The sequence below is a fragment of the Thunnus albacares genome, chromosome 23 (genome assembly GCF_914725855.1).
Source record: "Thunnus albacares chromosome 23, fThuAlb1.1, whole genome shotgun sequence".
Classification (NCBI taxonomy): Eukaryota; Metazoa; Chordata; class Actinopteri; order Scombriformes; family Scombridae; genus Thunnus; species Thunnus albacares.
The window spans coordinates 12,905,217-12,921,891 of NC_058128.1; the positions used below are offsets into that span (position 1 = coordinate 12,905,217).

At 41.0% G+C, this 16,675-nt stretch overlaps 1 protein-coding gene and 1 non-coding gene across 4 annotated transcripts in view; both read left to right on the forward strand.

Annotated features, from left to right (window-relative positions):
* The window catches only part of wnt5b (wingless-type MMTV integration site family, member 5b), an 86,681-nt gene that overhangs the window by 59,122 nt on the left and 10,884 nt on the right, over nucleotides 1-16,675 (forward strand). For 2 of the 3 annotated variants that reach the window (XM_044342993.1, XM_044342995.1), the window contains 3 exons: nucleotides 12,210-12,373; nucleotides 13,593-13,680; nucleotides 14,231-14,390. In XM_044342993.1, the coding sequence (XP_044198928.1) occupies nucleotides 12,210-12,373; nucleotides 13,593-13,680; nucleotides 14,231-14,390 (412 nt within the window). Of the gene's footprint in view, nucleotides 1-12,197; nucleotides 12,374-13,592; nucleotides 13,681-14,230; nucleotides 14,391-16,675 lie in introns of those variants that run through there. The other variant, XM_044342994.1, reaches the window with a different exon arrangement.
* Nucleotides 8,479-8,589, forward strand: trnal-caa. The gene is made up of 2 exons: nucleotides 8,479-8,516; nucleotides 8,544-8,589. It is a non-coding gene; the product is annotated as a tRNA-Leu (tRNA).

Sequence of the window (16,675 nt, forward strand, 5' to 3'; positions counted from 1 at the left end):
AGGTGTTTTGTGTGTGTGTGTGTGTGTGTGTGTGTGTGTGTGTGTGTGTGTGTGTGTGTGTGTGTGTGTGTGTGTGTGTGTGTGTTTATCCGGCTGGGTTTTACTCTATCTCTCGGTTTGTCTGTGTTTGTGCAGGGAGCCATGAAGGTGGAAAACAGCTAATTTTCAATCTTAGAAATTGCACCAGGGAGGTTTTTGATGTTGAAATACATGTGTCATGAGCAGAGTTTAAATCAGGTTAAAGACCAAACATAGTTTTAAATCCCAAGACCACTACTAATCATTAAGTTTTCAATCTGGTATTTGAGTGTTAGCTATCTTATACCCTCAAGCTTCACTCAAGGAAATCCATTTTGTTTATATGTGTGACAGAAAAAGGAAACCATCTATTTGTGGTCCTAAATTAAAGGAAAAACCCACATAAAGTGTCTTAGTAAGGTGTTGGGCCACCATGTGTCGCCTGACAGCTTCAGTGAGCCTCAGCATTGATTCTACATGTCTCTGAACTCTTCTGGAGTGATGAACACCATTCTTCCAAAAGACATTCCCTCATTTGGTGTTTTGATGATGGTGGTGGAGAGTGTTGTCTAACACGTCGGTCCAAAATCTCCCATAGGTGTTTAATTCGGTTGAGATCTGGTGACTGCGAAGGCCACAGCATATGATTCACATAATTTTCATACTCATCAAACTATTCAGTGACGCCTCATGCCCTGTGAATTGGGGCATTGTCATCATGGAAGAGACCACTCCCATCAGGATAGAAATGGTTCATCATAGGATAAAGGTGATCATTCAGAACAACTCTGTATTGATTTGCAGTGACCCTTCCCTCTAAGGGGACAAGTGGACCCAAACCATGCCAGCAAAATGCCCCCCAAAGCATAACAGAGCCACCAGATCCCCTCACTGTAGGGGTCAAGCATTCAGGCCTGTACTGTTCTCTGGGTGTACGCCTCACATGCACTGACCCACTTGTCGAGAATACGGTGAAAGATGATTCATCTGACTGACTGATCACTTTTTCCACATCTCCGTAGACCAGTGCCTATGGTTTTTGCACCACTGAATTCTCAAGTGTGCATTCATCTTTGTAATGAGGGGTTTATGCACTGCAACCCTGCTATAATATCTATCTCTATGTAATTGTCGACGGACTGTTCTTGCTGACACAGTCTGATCACGTCCTACGTTGATATTCTCAGTCACCTTGTCGCTCTTCTGTTTTTCCTTACATATCACACTAATGCATGAGAATCACGGTCATCAAATGTGAGCTGTCGACCACAATTTCTGTCCCTATTTACTAATGTCTTTCCCATAGATCTAAATGCAGTCACTTTAGTCACTGTTCCTATTGAAACACGAGCAAGTTGAGCAGTCTCAGTGACTAAAGCTCCTGCCATCCGTGCCCCAAAAATGAACCCTCTTTCAAAGTCACTTAGATCTTTTCCTCTTGTCATCTTGATACAAAATCAGAATCAACTGAGCCTGCTCAGCATTTTTATACAAGCCACAGAGCATGATTGGATGTTAATTGCTTAATTGTACCATGCAGTGCGCCTGTGTGGAAGCATCTGCATTCGTTATGTTTCTCCAATCATTTGTTCAGGTTTTTCCTTTAATTTGTCACCCAGCTGTATCAGCGGTGAACTAATATGGGCCCTAATTCATAAATACGAATCATTTACTTCTGCCTGTGCTGTATGTGAGAGCAGTTTAAGATGTCCATGTCACACTTTTATTCATCAAAATAAGACACTGTCTTCTTCCCAACCTTCCTCAGCCTTATACTTTTCTCATGATTTGTGTCGGAGGATTATCTGTGACGATCTTTGGCATCTTGACTCTGATCCAATAGCTTTTCCCCATTGTTACTGCCAATCAGATCCTTAAATGGTGATAACTGTTTCAAGTCCTCTCCTTTCAGTGTCAGATCTCCTGCCAATATCAAACAGATATAGTCTTTTGGAGAGTGTTGAGTTCTTTTTGGGAACTGCCTTGAACTTCTTCTATTTTGTTTACTTCACACAGGTAGAAGACTAAAAACATAACTGGACTTTGGTGAAAATCAAACTGCAAGACCAGTGCTCAAGACAGAGACAAGTGTGAATAAAAAATATTTACAAGGCAATGGCATTTCTCGGACACTATAAGTGAAACATCTGTAATATTGAGTGAAATGCAAACTGCATCAAGACAAACTGCATCAAGACAAACTCATGACTCATGACTCATCAGTGACTGAATGTGCTGCACTCCCACATCAAAGATTTTTTAAATAAGCGAAGACATTTAAGTCCAATTTTAGGTATTAATGTCACATTGGTTGTGGGAAATTTCATCCTTTGAGTTTTCAGGTATTTTCACTGCTTCTCAGGGCCAGCAAGAGATCAACTTTGAGAAGATGAACGGATAACAAATAAATAAATTTGACTGGCATCTATAGCGGTAACTCTATAGTATTTGTATGTGTGGGATTTGGCAAAAGAAATGGACAGATATAGAGAGAAGAAGAGAAGAAGGAGAACTTTGTGCTGATAACCAACCTGTGAATAATTCATCCTTGAGAAAATACATTATTTGTGTCTGAATTAAACATCACAACTCTGCATTTATGACAGAGAGACAGAGAGAGAGAAAGAGAGAGAGCAAAGGAAGGAAAGAAGGGAGGATGGGATGAAAAAAAGATGGATTAAGGAACATGAAGACACTGGTAAAGATTAAAAGTCAACATGCACACACAAGCAATTAACTGAATTTAACAAAACCACCAAAGTTAGGATATATTGTGAGGAAGAATCTTCATGCTTTTACACCTTTGTGTGCACCAGTGTGTCTGTGTGTGTGTGTTTTCTGACCTGACACAGTACAAGGCTTCCTGGGGATTTATAGGCCGGATGAATCAATTCAGAGACGAGCAGTAAATCAGGCCAGACCAGCCGAGACTTGCACCACTTCATCCCCTGATGAACGTGTGAAAGTTGCTCTGATCTACATTGTAGGTGTGTGTGTGTCTCTCTCTTAGTTTAAGTTTGTAGTTGCAGATTTTTTACTCGTATCTCTTTTCTAATATAATATGATTGCAGTTTTACAATGTGTGTGTGTGTGTGTATGTAAAGAGTCAGGCAGGGAGCAAAAATGTGTGTGGGTTTGTGTCTGTGAGAATGCACATGCCTCTCTTTATGCTTGTAAATCTGTTTGTGCATGTTTGAGCATGTGTTTGTGTGTATTACTGTAATTTCTCCAGGGAAGGGATCAGGAGACCAGTGTAGTTTGACCATCGGAGCTCCAGGGCACCAGGGGGGAAATCAGGGGATCTGGCCCAGCCTTGGTGACTTATCCCTGGGCTTCCTGATCAGGGATTCAGCCTCTTCCAGGGTTCCAGTCCAGTGCCAAACGAGGCCAGCCATACTGTAGCTATCTCATTTGCACTGAGGTCTGGGCTGATTTAGTAGTTTAGACTCCCACTATACTTCTTCTTCAATATTTCAGGAAGCTAAAGCCAGTGTTGCACTGTGCATAACCTGCTGCAATTTACTAAAAGGTTAAAAACTCAGGGTTCATGCAGCAGCCAAACAAAATGAGATATTGTATCATGTGACTTTAAGTTGGGCACAATTGATAGCTTAGCTAGTGACATTCAGCCAAGAAACCATCACCATGAACTTAAACTTCAGTTTAGTAATATATCAATTTTGCTATATTTAATGTAGAGCCAAATATAAAGCTAACTTTTTAGTGGCTGTAAATGGCATTAGCTTAGCTCTGAAGCTTAGCTCGAATTCACTTCACTGCTAAAAAAACAGACTAAATGCAGGTCTGTAAAATAACATTTACCATTTTTTTTACCATGTATTTGAAAGAGTGGTTGTGTGTAGTTTTGCTTTTACACTGTATTTTAAATGTTTTATGCAATAATGTGTTGCATTACCTATCACAATTTGTAAATCACAGATGCAAGCAATTTGCATGTAGTTTCAGTTTATAACACTGGTCTAACAATGGCTGTTTTTGTTTGTTTTTTTACCAAAAATGTAGTTACCTTTGAATTAAATCACCTGAAGTGGAAACGTGTTGTCTCCAGTACACAGCAATAATACATTTTATACAAGGAATATGAGTTAGTAGCTCTCAAATTACTTATACACAACCTAGAGAAGTTTACAGTAAGATTTACTAAATAAAGACATACAGAAATGAACAAACGATAGACACTATGTAAAGGCAAGAGCTGGATAACTAACATACAGTATCTGTATATGCATATATCTACCAAGTACAGTTAAAAATACAACAATTAATGTGGCCAAATGGTGTAAAATGACACTAGAGATACTGTGGACTGTATGAACAAGTAGATGTATTACAAGTTGTATCATGGGGAGAACAAGGAGGAGTGAGAACGTGTTCACATCAACACAGTCAAGAGATAAGGAAGGGTGAAAACAGCTTTTCACCCTTCACCCGGTTGCACAGTTGGTGTGAGAGAAAGAGAGGGAGGGAGAGAAGAAGGAATAGATAGAGGGATGGATGGATGGAAACAGGAATGGCAATCTGACTTTCAGATTGACAGCAAGAAACAGAAAGGCGTGAGAGAAACTGAGAGGAAGGGAGAAAAAAGTGCTTCGTAGTGAAGTGCTAGAACAAAGCAGAGAGATGTGGAGAAACAGATGGCAATGCAGAGTGAGAGAAGTGTGAGAGAGACTGAGAGAAAGAGATGTAGAAAGACTGAGGTGGAGAAGTATAGAGAAGATATATTTAGAGAGAGAGGGAGAGAGAGGGAGAGAGAGAGAGAGAGTGAGTTTTAGCCTCCCAGCTAGAGGCATGACTCATCTTCTGCCAGCTGACAGAAGGATGGATGGAGGGAAGGAGGGAGGAGATGGACACAGTTGGGGAAAGAGAGATGGAAGGGTTGAAGGAGGGGAGGGGAGAGCATGCGTGTTTGTGAAGAAGACACAAAAATGAGAAGGGGTGGGGTGGGGGTGGGGGGGGGGGGTGTGAGTGTGGAAGGAAGGGAGGATGATGGAGGAAAGAAGCAGTGAATAAAGGAGAATCGTACATGCAACCACGCATGTAGAAAGAAAAACACAAAGAGGCAGATATGAAGCCCAAGGCCTCTCCGAAGCCCCTCTCAGCTGCTTCCAAGTCCCACTACATTTCCCCCAGGGGTGTGTGTGTGTGTGTGTGTGTGTGTGTGTGTGTGTGTGTGTGTGTGTGTGTGTGTGTGTGTGTGCATCTGTGTATGTGTGTACATACGTGTGTTTTTGGAAGAGGAACAGAAATGGAGAAAGAGAGACAAAGAAAGTCTAAGAGAAAGAAAGAGAGACACGTATCTATGGCAGGTGGAATAGATAGATAGATAGATAGATAGATAGATAGATAGATAGATAGATAGATAGATAGATAGATAGATAGATAGATAGATAGATAGATAGCTTATTCAGGCATTGCACAGGACATTAAATATGCAGTAAATATACATATCAACACTAGAAGAGAGAAATTTATACAATATATATACAAAAACAAATACATAAAGAATATACTAGAATATACTATAACTATAATAAAATATAAACATAGGATAACATACTATATTGTTGAAATTTTAAAGGTAGAGTAGGAGTATAAAGATGTGCAATTTCACTGTGAGCAAAGTTATTGAAGGAGCAAAACAGAGTGGAGTTTGGTTGAGACAGAAACTATAAAGCTGAGAGTTCTCTGTTGGTTAGTTAGTTGATCTTCCCATGTTGGTTGCGTCCTGTTTTTCATCATGTTTTTTCAAAAAAGAAAAACACCGCACACATTAAGTATTGGGGTAAGATAACAGCTGAAAATGTGTTAGTCACTGTTACTGGATAATGTAATATGAGAAAGGTAAAACAAACAATGAGTTTGAATGTTTTTTTTACAGATGGTGTTTGACAGATAGAAACAAGTGTTAAAGGGGACATATCATGCACATTCTCAGGTCTATATTTTTATTATGGAGCTTTATTGTTATATCTTTGCGTGATTTACAGTTCAAAAAACCTTATTTATCTTAACTGACCCTCTACGCAGCCTCTGTCTGAAACAGGCCGTTTTAGCTCCTGTCTCTTTAAGAGTGGGCCCCCTTCCTGATGAGCCCACTCTGTTCTGATTGGTTAGTTTCTTGAAGCTGCCCCTCGGCAGACTTCTATCAGCTCCAGAGGCTACGTCAACAAACAAAAGTTCATCACTCGAAATATAAACTTCTGAAAAACATCTGTACATGTTCGAACTCGAATCCAAGTGGACAACGCCAACAGCCTGTGAACAACCTTAGCAACAAAATACCACATAACAGACGGCCTTTTGTGGGCATGCACTAACGATGTGACATCATCAGGAGGAGGAAGTAGAGGTGACATTGCAAACAAAGCATTCAGCTGAAGCCCTGGCTTTTGACTTGAAGGAAGTATCTTTACGTACGTTCACCTCAACAAAATTAACAAACCAACATCACAGCAGTATCAAAATAACAGGAAATCGCAAGAAACATGTTACGTCCCCTTTAATTACATACATGGAATTCTATAAGTACAGTATTGAACGCTGTGTGCTGAAATATCCTCGAGAAAGACCCCAAATCACTGCAGGGGTCTATAAGTGAACCTGACCTTTGACCCTCAGATGGAGGCAGCTCAGAGAAAAAAGGGAGGAAATGGTTGTGTCTCAAGCACAAGGAAGATGTTCAGGTTGCCAGTTGCTTGTCATGAGTTAGAGTAAAACTCTGTGGCTCATGCTGCAATCATGGCCTTGTTTACAACATGATATTTATGCCTTGTTAGTCATTTGAGGGCTTGGACATTTTAGGATTTGAATGCCCTAAAAACAGCTTTGGTCTGTAAAGTTGCGACAGAGACTGCATTTCCCTCCATGCATCTAGTCTAACCCCCTCTCTTTTATATTCCTCCTCTGCCTCCTCCGACATTCTGAGGATTTTTTTGTTTTTTTTTTCAGCTAGGGGATGATCAATTTTCAAGTGACAGTCATTTCTAAAAATTGATATTTAGCATTTTGGCACCAGCACCTTCCAGGGGATCAGAGCCGACTAGATCAGCCGGCCGCAGCTGGTTTCCCTGCAGGAGAAAGCTGGCTGGTTCGCCCGCTGTAGTCTGGCACTGTAGGCAATAAAAAGCGAGGCTGCTGTTAATCCAGAGAGGAGCTGCCGAGTTTCTCAGGCATTGCTCCCTGTTGCATGGCTATTGCTCATATCCTCTAGGGACTAGTCCTCTCTCGCTCTCTATCCCTCTCTCTGTCTGTCTCTCTCTCTCTCTCTGTATCCATTACTTGGACACTCCCTCTCTCTTTCACTCTCTCTGTTTTACCCTCCTACCTCTTTCTTTCTTTCTTTAGCTCACTTGGTCCAAGTTTTTCTCCATGCCCTCACCCCTCCCTGTCTCATTTTACCCGCTTTCTTTGGCTGCAGTCTGTACTATGGCTGAACTGCTCCTCCTTGTGTTTCAATCGGTACATCACAAGTCGCCAGTAAATCCTGCCGAGCAGTTTGGCTGCTCCAGACCAGTATTTCTGCAGCTCTGGGTCATGTCCCAGAATAAGTTGCTGGCCTGTTTCTCTTTAGTTCCCACATGAGGAGACAATCAGTATGTTTTAATTAGCCAAAATCCCAGTAGGAGAAACCTATTTATTTCAATTTAGCACAGATGTCTCAACCAAAATTCACATCCTTTTTCTCTTGTAATGGAAAAACATCAGCAAGAATTTTAATGAGTCCTCTCTCTAACCTTTACCCTTTTGTAAACATTAGGGGCCACACACATGAAAAGAAGAGACAGAGCTGAATTTCTGCTGTTTCTAGCAACATCTATAAAGCGCAGACTGTACAGTAAGGCAACAGTAGGGGGTGATGTAATGTCATTTACAGATTGTGCATTTTAACAACAGGGCCGCAGCTGATTGCTCTGTCATTATGCCGAGTCACTGCTGTGTCCCGGCCTTTCATTATGCCGAATATTTCAGCTGTTACAATAACATACAGAGACAGGCTGAACATACTTGAAGTGTGGTACAAGGACATTCTGCATGCTGAGCCACAATGTTTGCTAGCTGTATGGGATCCTTATTATGTTTTGTTAAGATCCAATGTCAGTTTGCAAAGCTGTTATATGGGTTCTGGTTTCGTAAAGGACACATTCAAGTCTAACCTAAAACAATAGTCAGGTGCCCAAATGAACATTGACACATGTTTTTTTGTTTTTTGTTGGGTTTTCTGTTTTGTTTGTTTGTTTGTTTTGCCATAATCATTCCTCCTGCTCATACTAGCTATTAAGAGATTCCATAATGCACTTTCAGAATAAGTAATGGGGGACACATTTCATAGTCCTTCTTCTGTGTAAATGTTGTCTTCACTGTAATGCAAACAATGCTGATTTGATGGGCAATGATCTGTCAAAAGTACGAATCAACTTTGATGACATATCAATGTCAGTTGTCAGGATGGCCGAGCGGTCTAAGGCGCCAGACTCAAGGCTTGAATCCTTCCTGAGCAAAGGGACTTCTGGTCTCCACATGGAGGCGTGGGTTCAAATCCCACTCCTGACAGAAGTTTTACCTGCAAGATTCATCCTTGTAGTTTTATTAAGCAGGTTTCTCCTTGAATATATCATGAAGATACATGAAGGAACAGGGTCTAAAGGATAGGTTCACAGTTTTTTTTTCTTTTCATTCCTCCTGTTAATACTGACCATCAAGAGATCCCATAATGCACTTTCAATGTAAGTGATGGGGGGCAAAATCCACAGTCCTCCGTCTGTGCAAAAATGTATTTAAAAGTTTATTTGAAGCTAATATGAAGCTTCAGCCGTCCAAATGAGTCAAATCAAGTTCATATCATTCAAAGTGCCAAATACCTTCTTTTTGTTACAATCCTTAAAAACACTGTCCATCGAGACACAAAGAGAGACATTTTTTACTAAAAAGACTGTAACTGCTGTAACTGTGGAAGATACAGTATATCCACTCTGACCAACTCAGATGGCTGAAGCCTCATATTACCTTCAGATAAACTTTTAAATACTTTTTCTCAAAACAAGGATTGTGGATTTTGTCCCCCATCACTTATATTGTAAGTGCATTATGAAGGGATGTCTTGATGGTCAGTATGAGCAGGAGGAATGATTGCAGCAAGAAAACCCTGTTTAGGATTTAGGATTTAGGATTTGCATTTTTTTGGGGCACAAAATTGATGTCTGCTGGGTCCAAATGGTCTGGTAGAAGTTCCTCATTTTGGTCAACTTAAGTCAATTAAAAAAGTACCTTAAAAGGGCTTTACAATCTGCACAGCAGCCTCCACCTCAGGTTAACAATATGCAGAAACAGACTGACAATATTCAGTCCCATTTTAAATTTTCTGTTTAAATTGATCAATTAACCACTACAAACCTGCCTGATAACCATGTTTGTTCTGTGTAAAGCAGCAGCAGAAATACTGTATAATAAGTCATAAGAAAGTACTTTTTCTAAAAAATCAAAATATGCCCAAAGTAGATTCTGGATGAGTTCATGTTGAGAGAAGTCAATGTTAATGTTTCACCAGATGAAGGCGCTGTTGTCATAGTAACTTCCTGATCACATCAGGCTGACACAAACCACACAAGGTGCATCACTTTCTTTATATGGAGAGAGCTGTGGAAAAAGAGATGATTTAATGCAGTCTCAGGGTTCCTTGCTGACTGAACCACTTTTGTTTTTTGTGTTGCAACATATTGTTGCCTAATTACGTTTCCCAAAATGTTTCTCATTGTTTCATTGCTTATTCAACCTGAATTTGACCCAAAACTAGCCCACACACACACACACACACACTGCAGAATATCAATCAGATGTATATTGAAGGCAGCCAGTTAGATCACTTCACAGAGCTCCGTGTGTGTGTGTGTGTGTGTGTGTGTGTGTGTGTGTGTGTGTGTGTGTGTGTGTGTGTGCGTGTGCGTGTGTGCGGTGTGGTGTGGGGAAGTTTAGGGCCCCCGGGAGATGAAAGGTGTGCGACCTCTGCTTAACATTGCTGCGGGTCTATTATCATGCAGAGACGAGTGACATCCGACTCTGTGCTGCTGAGAAACACCTCTTGTTAGAAATCCTATAGTGAAGTGAAGGATGAAGATGAATCACAACACATCACCTCATATGAGAATATTGATTAGAAATTTTTAAAAATATCATATATTATACACTCAAATTAGCTTTTTAGAGTGACGTTAAACCCTTAATTTCCTCTCAGCTGCTCATTCAAATTTTAAGCAAATCGATCTTAAAACCTACAACAACCTTGACTGTGTTTTTACGCAGGCAAAATATGGATGAATGAAAATCAAAATGCGTTATTGTCGTAATATTGTCATAATGTTCCTACAGTCATTGCTATGTGAGTTTGGGGCCCTTTGGTACTTTATCCTATGACTTTATTCTGTTATTGGTGTAAAAAAGGCTAAACTAAAACTAATTACCGTCTAGGAAGCTTTTTTTAATGAATGTTTTAAAGACTAGGAGACTGGGGGGCCCTGGTCTAATCTTCCCTTTGCGCACCTTTGGTTGTGGACGCACTCTTTTGAGAAGCACTGAGTCAGATCAAAGAGTCTGTTCCTCTGCAGGTTCACCGCCCACCGACCCGGCTTCAGTTTGTCTTTGACCGGGTTATGAATTGGGGTAGAGCTCGCTTCAACACGCCTTTTCTTTACTTTCATGACTTTTCAGGACTCCTGACCGTCTATGTGTCCGTGCGTAAATGTGTGTGTGTGTGGGAGGGGGGTGTTGGGGGGGTTGCCCTTTATTTTCGCAGACCAAAGGAGAGGGGATTATGTGTTTTTGAAGCGCTCACCTTTTATTCAAACAAATTATTCACTTCAGCTAATAGAAGGAATTTGACGCACGTGAACTTTGATTGAGGTTTTCCAAAAACGCTCAACCCCCACCCCAGCTCGTGCTTGTAATTCTCCCGTCTCTCTGTTTTGGGGATACACATAGTCCAGACTAATTCTTCTAGTGCGTTTTATTTTATTCTTTACCACTCTGTCCTGTCCACGTGTTACTCCCTTTAACCTGAACACATTAATTCCAAGTTGTTTGACGATAAAATTATTACCAGACTGTAACTTTATATGGATTCACATAATTATGATTCAGGTTTTAAATGTTAGTACAATGCCTCATCTTATAGGGTCTCTGTGTGGACAATTTATTGATCACTGACTAGAGATAAAAGAGATGCCTCTTCAGAAAAACACTTATAGGAAGTCATCAAGGGAATCGATCCCCAAAACCAAGAACAGTGTCATACGTCCTGAATATTTTTCCATGATCATAACTGACTTTGTCCATTTCCAAACCCTTTGGACGCAAGGTCACCAGCATCACAGGTGCTCCCGGTCTTGGCTCAGCGTTGACTGTGTCCAAAGCCCATGTGGTGTTCTACTCTGCGCACGCGCACAAACACGGGCGCGCGCAATGTATGGCCGTAAAACAGGGAGGGAGAGAGGGCAGAGGGTTTCTGAGGTGAAGTGGGGGTGAGAAGAGGAGGAGTGTAGTAGAGAAAGGGAGAGGGAGATGTGGAGTGGCCGCGAGGGGACAGGAAGGGAAAGGAACAGTCGCTTTGCTGCTCAATTAGCGTTTTAATCTCCTTGTTAATCTTTCCCCGAGACAACAACGGATCGCACGTTTCACATTGTTGCTTTGTTTTATTTGTTTCTTTTTTTAGCGACAGAGAAGTCGCTCCTGTTTCGCTTCTCCCTTCATGTCTAAGTGCGTAAAAGCCAGCTGATACCAAACCATTTTACGCACGACCTGGGATTGGACTTTAACTGGATTCATATATTTTACAAGCAGGCTTTGACCTTTTGGAAACATGCTGCTCTAATTTCAGATACACTAATACCGACCAGGGCTCTGCTTGTATTTTCTCATCCTTAGTGAAACTTTCTGAGGATTACAGAGTTGCCCTTCTATGGTTGACTTTTTAAGGCTTTTATGGCAGTTTTGTAAACACCAGAAACTGGTTTGGGAGGAGAGGAAAGACTGCGGACTGATAATATAGATTAATAACAAGTGTGGAAAACAGAAGACATACGTGAATCGGATTCGGACCCACTGCGGGGTTTGCGTCCTGACCCAAAGATCCAGCAGGACCGAGCAGGACGCCTCCTTACTTTCTGCCCATGTCTCAACAGCAGAGCACTTTCCCCAGGACCGGCTGTGTGGCGGTGACGCGGCGGACCATGGACAACAGGCCTATCCGGAGAAGGCGAACCGGTGCCGTCCGACATCTGCTGCTGGCAGCCGCCTTCCTCGCCTGCAGCTCCCAACTGCTGGTGGTGGATGCCAATTCATGGTGGTGAGTAACTGATCACTGGCATTGCATTGATTGTTTTAAAAGATAGGCTCAGCGTTGTGATTTCGAATAAAACGTGGATGAACTCTGGCCTCCATTTGGTGATCATTAGCAGCACAGATAAATCAGATTCTCAGAGGACTTTTTTGAGTTAGTTAAAAGCTTACACAAACTTCTTATCATATAAGATTTTGCCCTATAGTCGAGTTTCATTGTGAATTTGCACCGGCTTTAAAATGCGCGCATATGAGATTTTACGCACGACTTATGTTCACATTCTCACCATAACCCCACATCTTTTTTGCCTTTAGACTACTAATAAGACGACAAATGGAAAATTGTGAGCTATAGATGTCACTCTGTGTTGCCTCTTGTGTCTGTGTGTGTGTTTTGGGGGGTAGTTTTGCATCATGCCGCGATCCAGTCGTGTGGTGGAGCGCTAACAGCGACTAGAACAAATGTGAAGGCTCTGTCACAATATTTACCCTGCTGAGCCCCAAATGGCCCGCACAGCAGCCTGCTGCCCATAGGACCTTCAATCAGCCACACTTGTTCTTGACTTACAGAACAACTAATGCTATTCAGCTAGCTTTGTGATAATGTAGTGGAGGGTGTGTGCAGGTCAGTTTGGATGTTTGAGGACGTCACCATCCTGTCAGTTTATGTAGAATTAGAGTAGGATTAAAGTTTGTAGGATAAAGTGTCCATTCACAAGATTACAGTGCATCAAAATGTGCCCCTCAGCAGTAAACTTAATCATACAAATGCACTCTTACTGCCAAAATAGTGCCATATTTTCATGACTGTGTTATATCTAGGAAGCACAGAACTGAACTCCTTTGTAGCTCTCTGGATAAGAAAGATATTCACACAATTTGTTTTCTGTTTCTTCAGAGAGACTTTAAATGACTTATCTTAGTCACAAGGAGTTAACAGATAAGTGAGATTATCTGTTACACGGTATTTTCTGTGTTTTGGAAAAGTTGTTGCTTCTGTCATTTCCTTTTAAGGCAAACATGATTCAGAGTGTTCAATTTGTTGTTTTTGTTGGACAAAAGGTAACATGAGGTGAGTGCTTGCAGACATGTACACCAGGAGAGTTTATTTATCTACAGTTTATAGGTCAGTTTCACAAATAAAACGTGTGTTTGAACTTTGTCCTCCCTTAACAGGTTCATTTTATTAGCTTAAATTTAGACTTTATATGGCTTCTGTCTCACAGGTCACTAGCACTCACCCCGATCCAGCGGCCAGAGATGTACATCATTGGGGCTCAGCCTCTCTGCAGTCAGCTGTCTGGTCTCTCTCAAGTAAGTTCCTGACTGTGGGAAACACTGATAGCGTTAGACTTCTACTTACAGTTAAATATAGTTTCAAAGATTATAAATCACACACAAGACTCTGGCTAAATCATGTTAGCAACGCTAGAATACAAAAGTTCATTTTGGTGTGACAGCATACAGGGCTTAAAGTTCTCAGACAGCATGCCTGATTTCAGGCATAGAGCAGTTTTAGATTCATATAATACTTAATTCAATACGTTATAAACATTTCCTCCTGGACAACTTTTCAAGCTCACAAATCTTTTCTTACTTTAAATCCTGAGCATAGCCTGTCATCTTGAGACTCTACAACATCATCACCTTCATTGATTATGGAGAAGCCCCTTAGTTTAACCTGTTACATCACAATATAAAGGTTTCTCCCTCTAGTTTCCAGCACACCTAGTTCTGTCCCTGCTTCTGATTCTGAGAAAATGATGAAACAACAGGAGAATTTCCCCACAGGGACCAATAAAGAATCAAACCATTAACCTACTAATCTCTGATAATCTCTCCTGCACTGCCCTGCGATCCACAGGGACAGAGGAAGCTGTGCCAGCTGTACCAGGACCACATGATTTACATCGGAGACGGAGCCAAGACTGGCATCAAGGAGTGCCAGTACCAGTTCAGACATAGGAGGTGGAACTGCAGCACCGTGGACAACACATCAGTGTTTGGACGGGTCATGCAGATCGGTGAGTTTGCTGTTCAATGAGAACTGAGAGACCAGAAACGGCATCAGAAAAGATTGTTGTTGCTGTTTTTTTTTTCTTCTCTTGAAAGATATGTCAATCAAATTGAGCGCTATGGTAAATTCTAATCTGTATGTCAATATAGCAAACACTTCAGCTGTAAGACTGCAAAAGCAAAAAATACTGAATCAATTAATCAATTATGCATCAGCCCAGAAATTAATGTTAACCCCAATCAAAGCACAAAGACATAATAATAGAGGCAAATGTCAATGATAACAGTGTGATCAGCTGTTCTAATCATAAAGTCGTATGAGAGAGAACATAGGTCCACCCTGATGAGCAGTCTATCTATTAAACTGCCGTCATGGTGGCAGTAATGCAGCAATAAAACGTGTTTATCAGTGGAATAAAAGGGTCAGTGTAAACACAGCCAGTGTTTTGATGGCTCATGTAGATCAGGGTGTGGACGGTTTGACAGGGCAACAGAGGTCATTTGAGGTCAGTCAAATGACAGGCAGGAATAATAAAATACTGTAAAGTATATAATTGTTTTGACAGGAATGTTTAATAGTTGAACAGTGGCAGAAGTACTGAAATTGAATGAATTAGAGTGTGGTGAGTTGGTAGAGACACAACTGATCCGGTGAATAGACAGATCTGACAATAGCGGACATCATGATAAGATATGAAAACAAAAAGTTACTGTAAGAAGGTCAGTCAGTCTGACAGTGATAATGCCAAGGCCATGTCACTATAAAGATTACTAATGAAAATTAGTAACACTTCAACTAGTCTAGTTTGCATGATCTACCTGGTGAAAACACAAACAGGATGCACAACAAGGACTTTTAGTTCCAAGTGTAGTTCCTGAGATTAGTTCCTCTTGTTCCAAAGCTACCTGGAACTTTTGGTGGAAAAGGGGCTTTAGTAGCTACAATCATACTAAAAGTGCTGTGTAGTTCAGTGGTGTAATGTACACTTTGTGATTGACAGTGTGAAGTGTGTTATAGTGTTGCTGTGGTACTCACCTCTGAGGTATTGTAGTTCTGGTCTTTTTGGTCTATCATCATAATATTACTGTAATAGACTCTGAGGCTTTATCTGCTCTATTATATCCGATAGCATCACTTTTATATTCAGGCCTAATGTGGCTGTAATCTTGCAGTTTTTGTGATGTAGCTACTCAATACAAACTTTATAGACTTCTTATTGTAGGATACATACTTCACAGTATTTATATTTCAGCTTTATAACATCTATAGAATTAATCTTTTATTCCCAATTTTGACTGAATATTTTTCATTATCAATTGTATGTTCAAAACAACTTAAATTTTGAATATAATGTTTAATTTTGTCACTGATGTGATTGTTAATGGAAACTGCAGTGAGCATTTGCTCAAAACATGAATCCACTCCTCTTGTCTTTCCAGCTTTTACGCACGCGCAAAGACGCGGAAGGTGGTCGAGTTAAAACGAGGACAGAAACAAGTCAGAGAGGCACTTATGAACACGCATACAAATTAGGACCAAAACACGTGTCATGTAGGCTATTTTAGTTATTTTAATAAATGTCCGCCGGTGGCTCGGATCCTGTATCAGTATCATATGCGTCTAATTCCCAGCAGGCGATGTGGGAAACTTCTCATCAACAAGTAAGTGTCAAATCCGCTGCGGGCAGCCAGACGAGGTGTAAGCTACTCTTTCTCTGTCTCCGTCCCTCTCTGCCTGTCTCTCTATTGACAGTCAGTCTATCTCCAGGTTTATATGGAGGTGTTAGTCGGTCCATTGTCCTGCGGCTCCTCTTTTGAAATGCGCTGATGAGCTGACACCGAGCCGGCAGATCCGGACCTGCTATTTGAAGTCTGCGCTCCGCCGTCTCATAAACCACTCGCCCTCTCTCTCTCTCCCTCTCTCTCTGTGTCTCTGTCTCTTTATCCTGCTGCTGCATAATATGTACGACCATCCTGACTGCTCCTAAAACCGGGGATGAATAGCTCACACGCCTCAGACTTGTATGCATACCTGCCTGTCTGGCTAGCTGGTGTTGATTCCAGACTACAGCGACCCTATAATATATTATGGAGTGATACTACAGGCTACATATAACACAGAAAAACACCTAAACTACCTGTGGAGTAGTAGCACATTAAAAAAACGAGGTTAAAGTCGTCACATACAATCAACTAACAAACAAACTTGCATTAATTGGAATTCTATAGCCTTCTTATAGAAGATATAAATACCAGTAGACTTTAAATATGATAACATAACATTAAAATCACA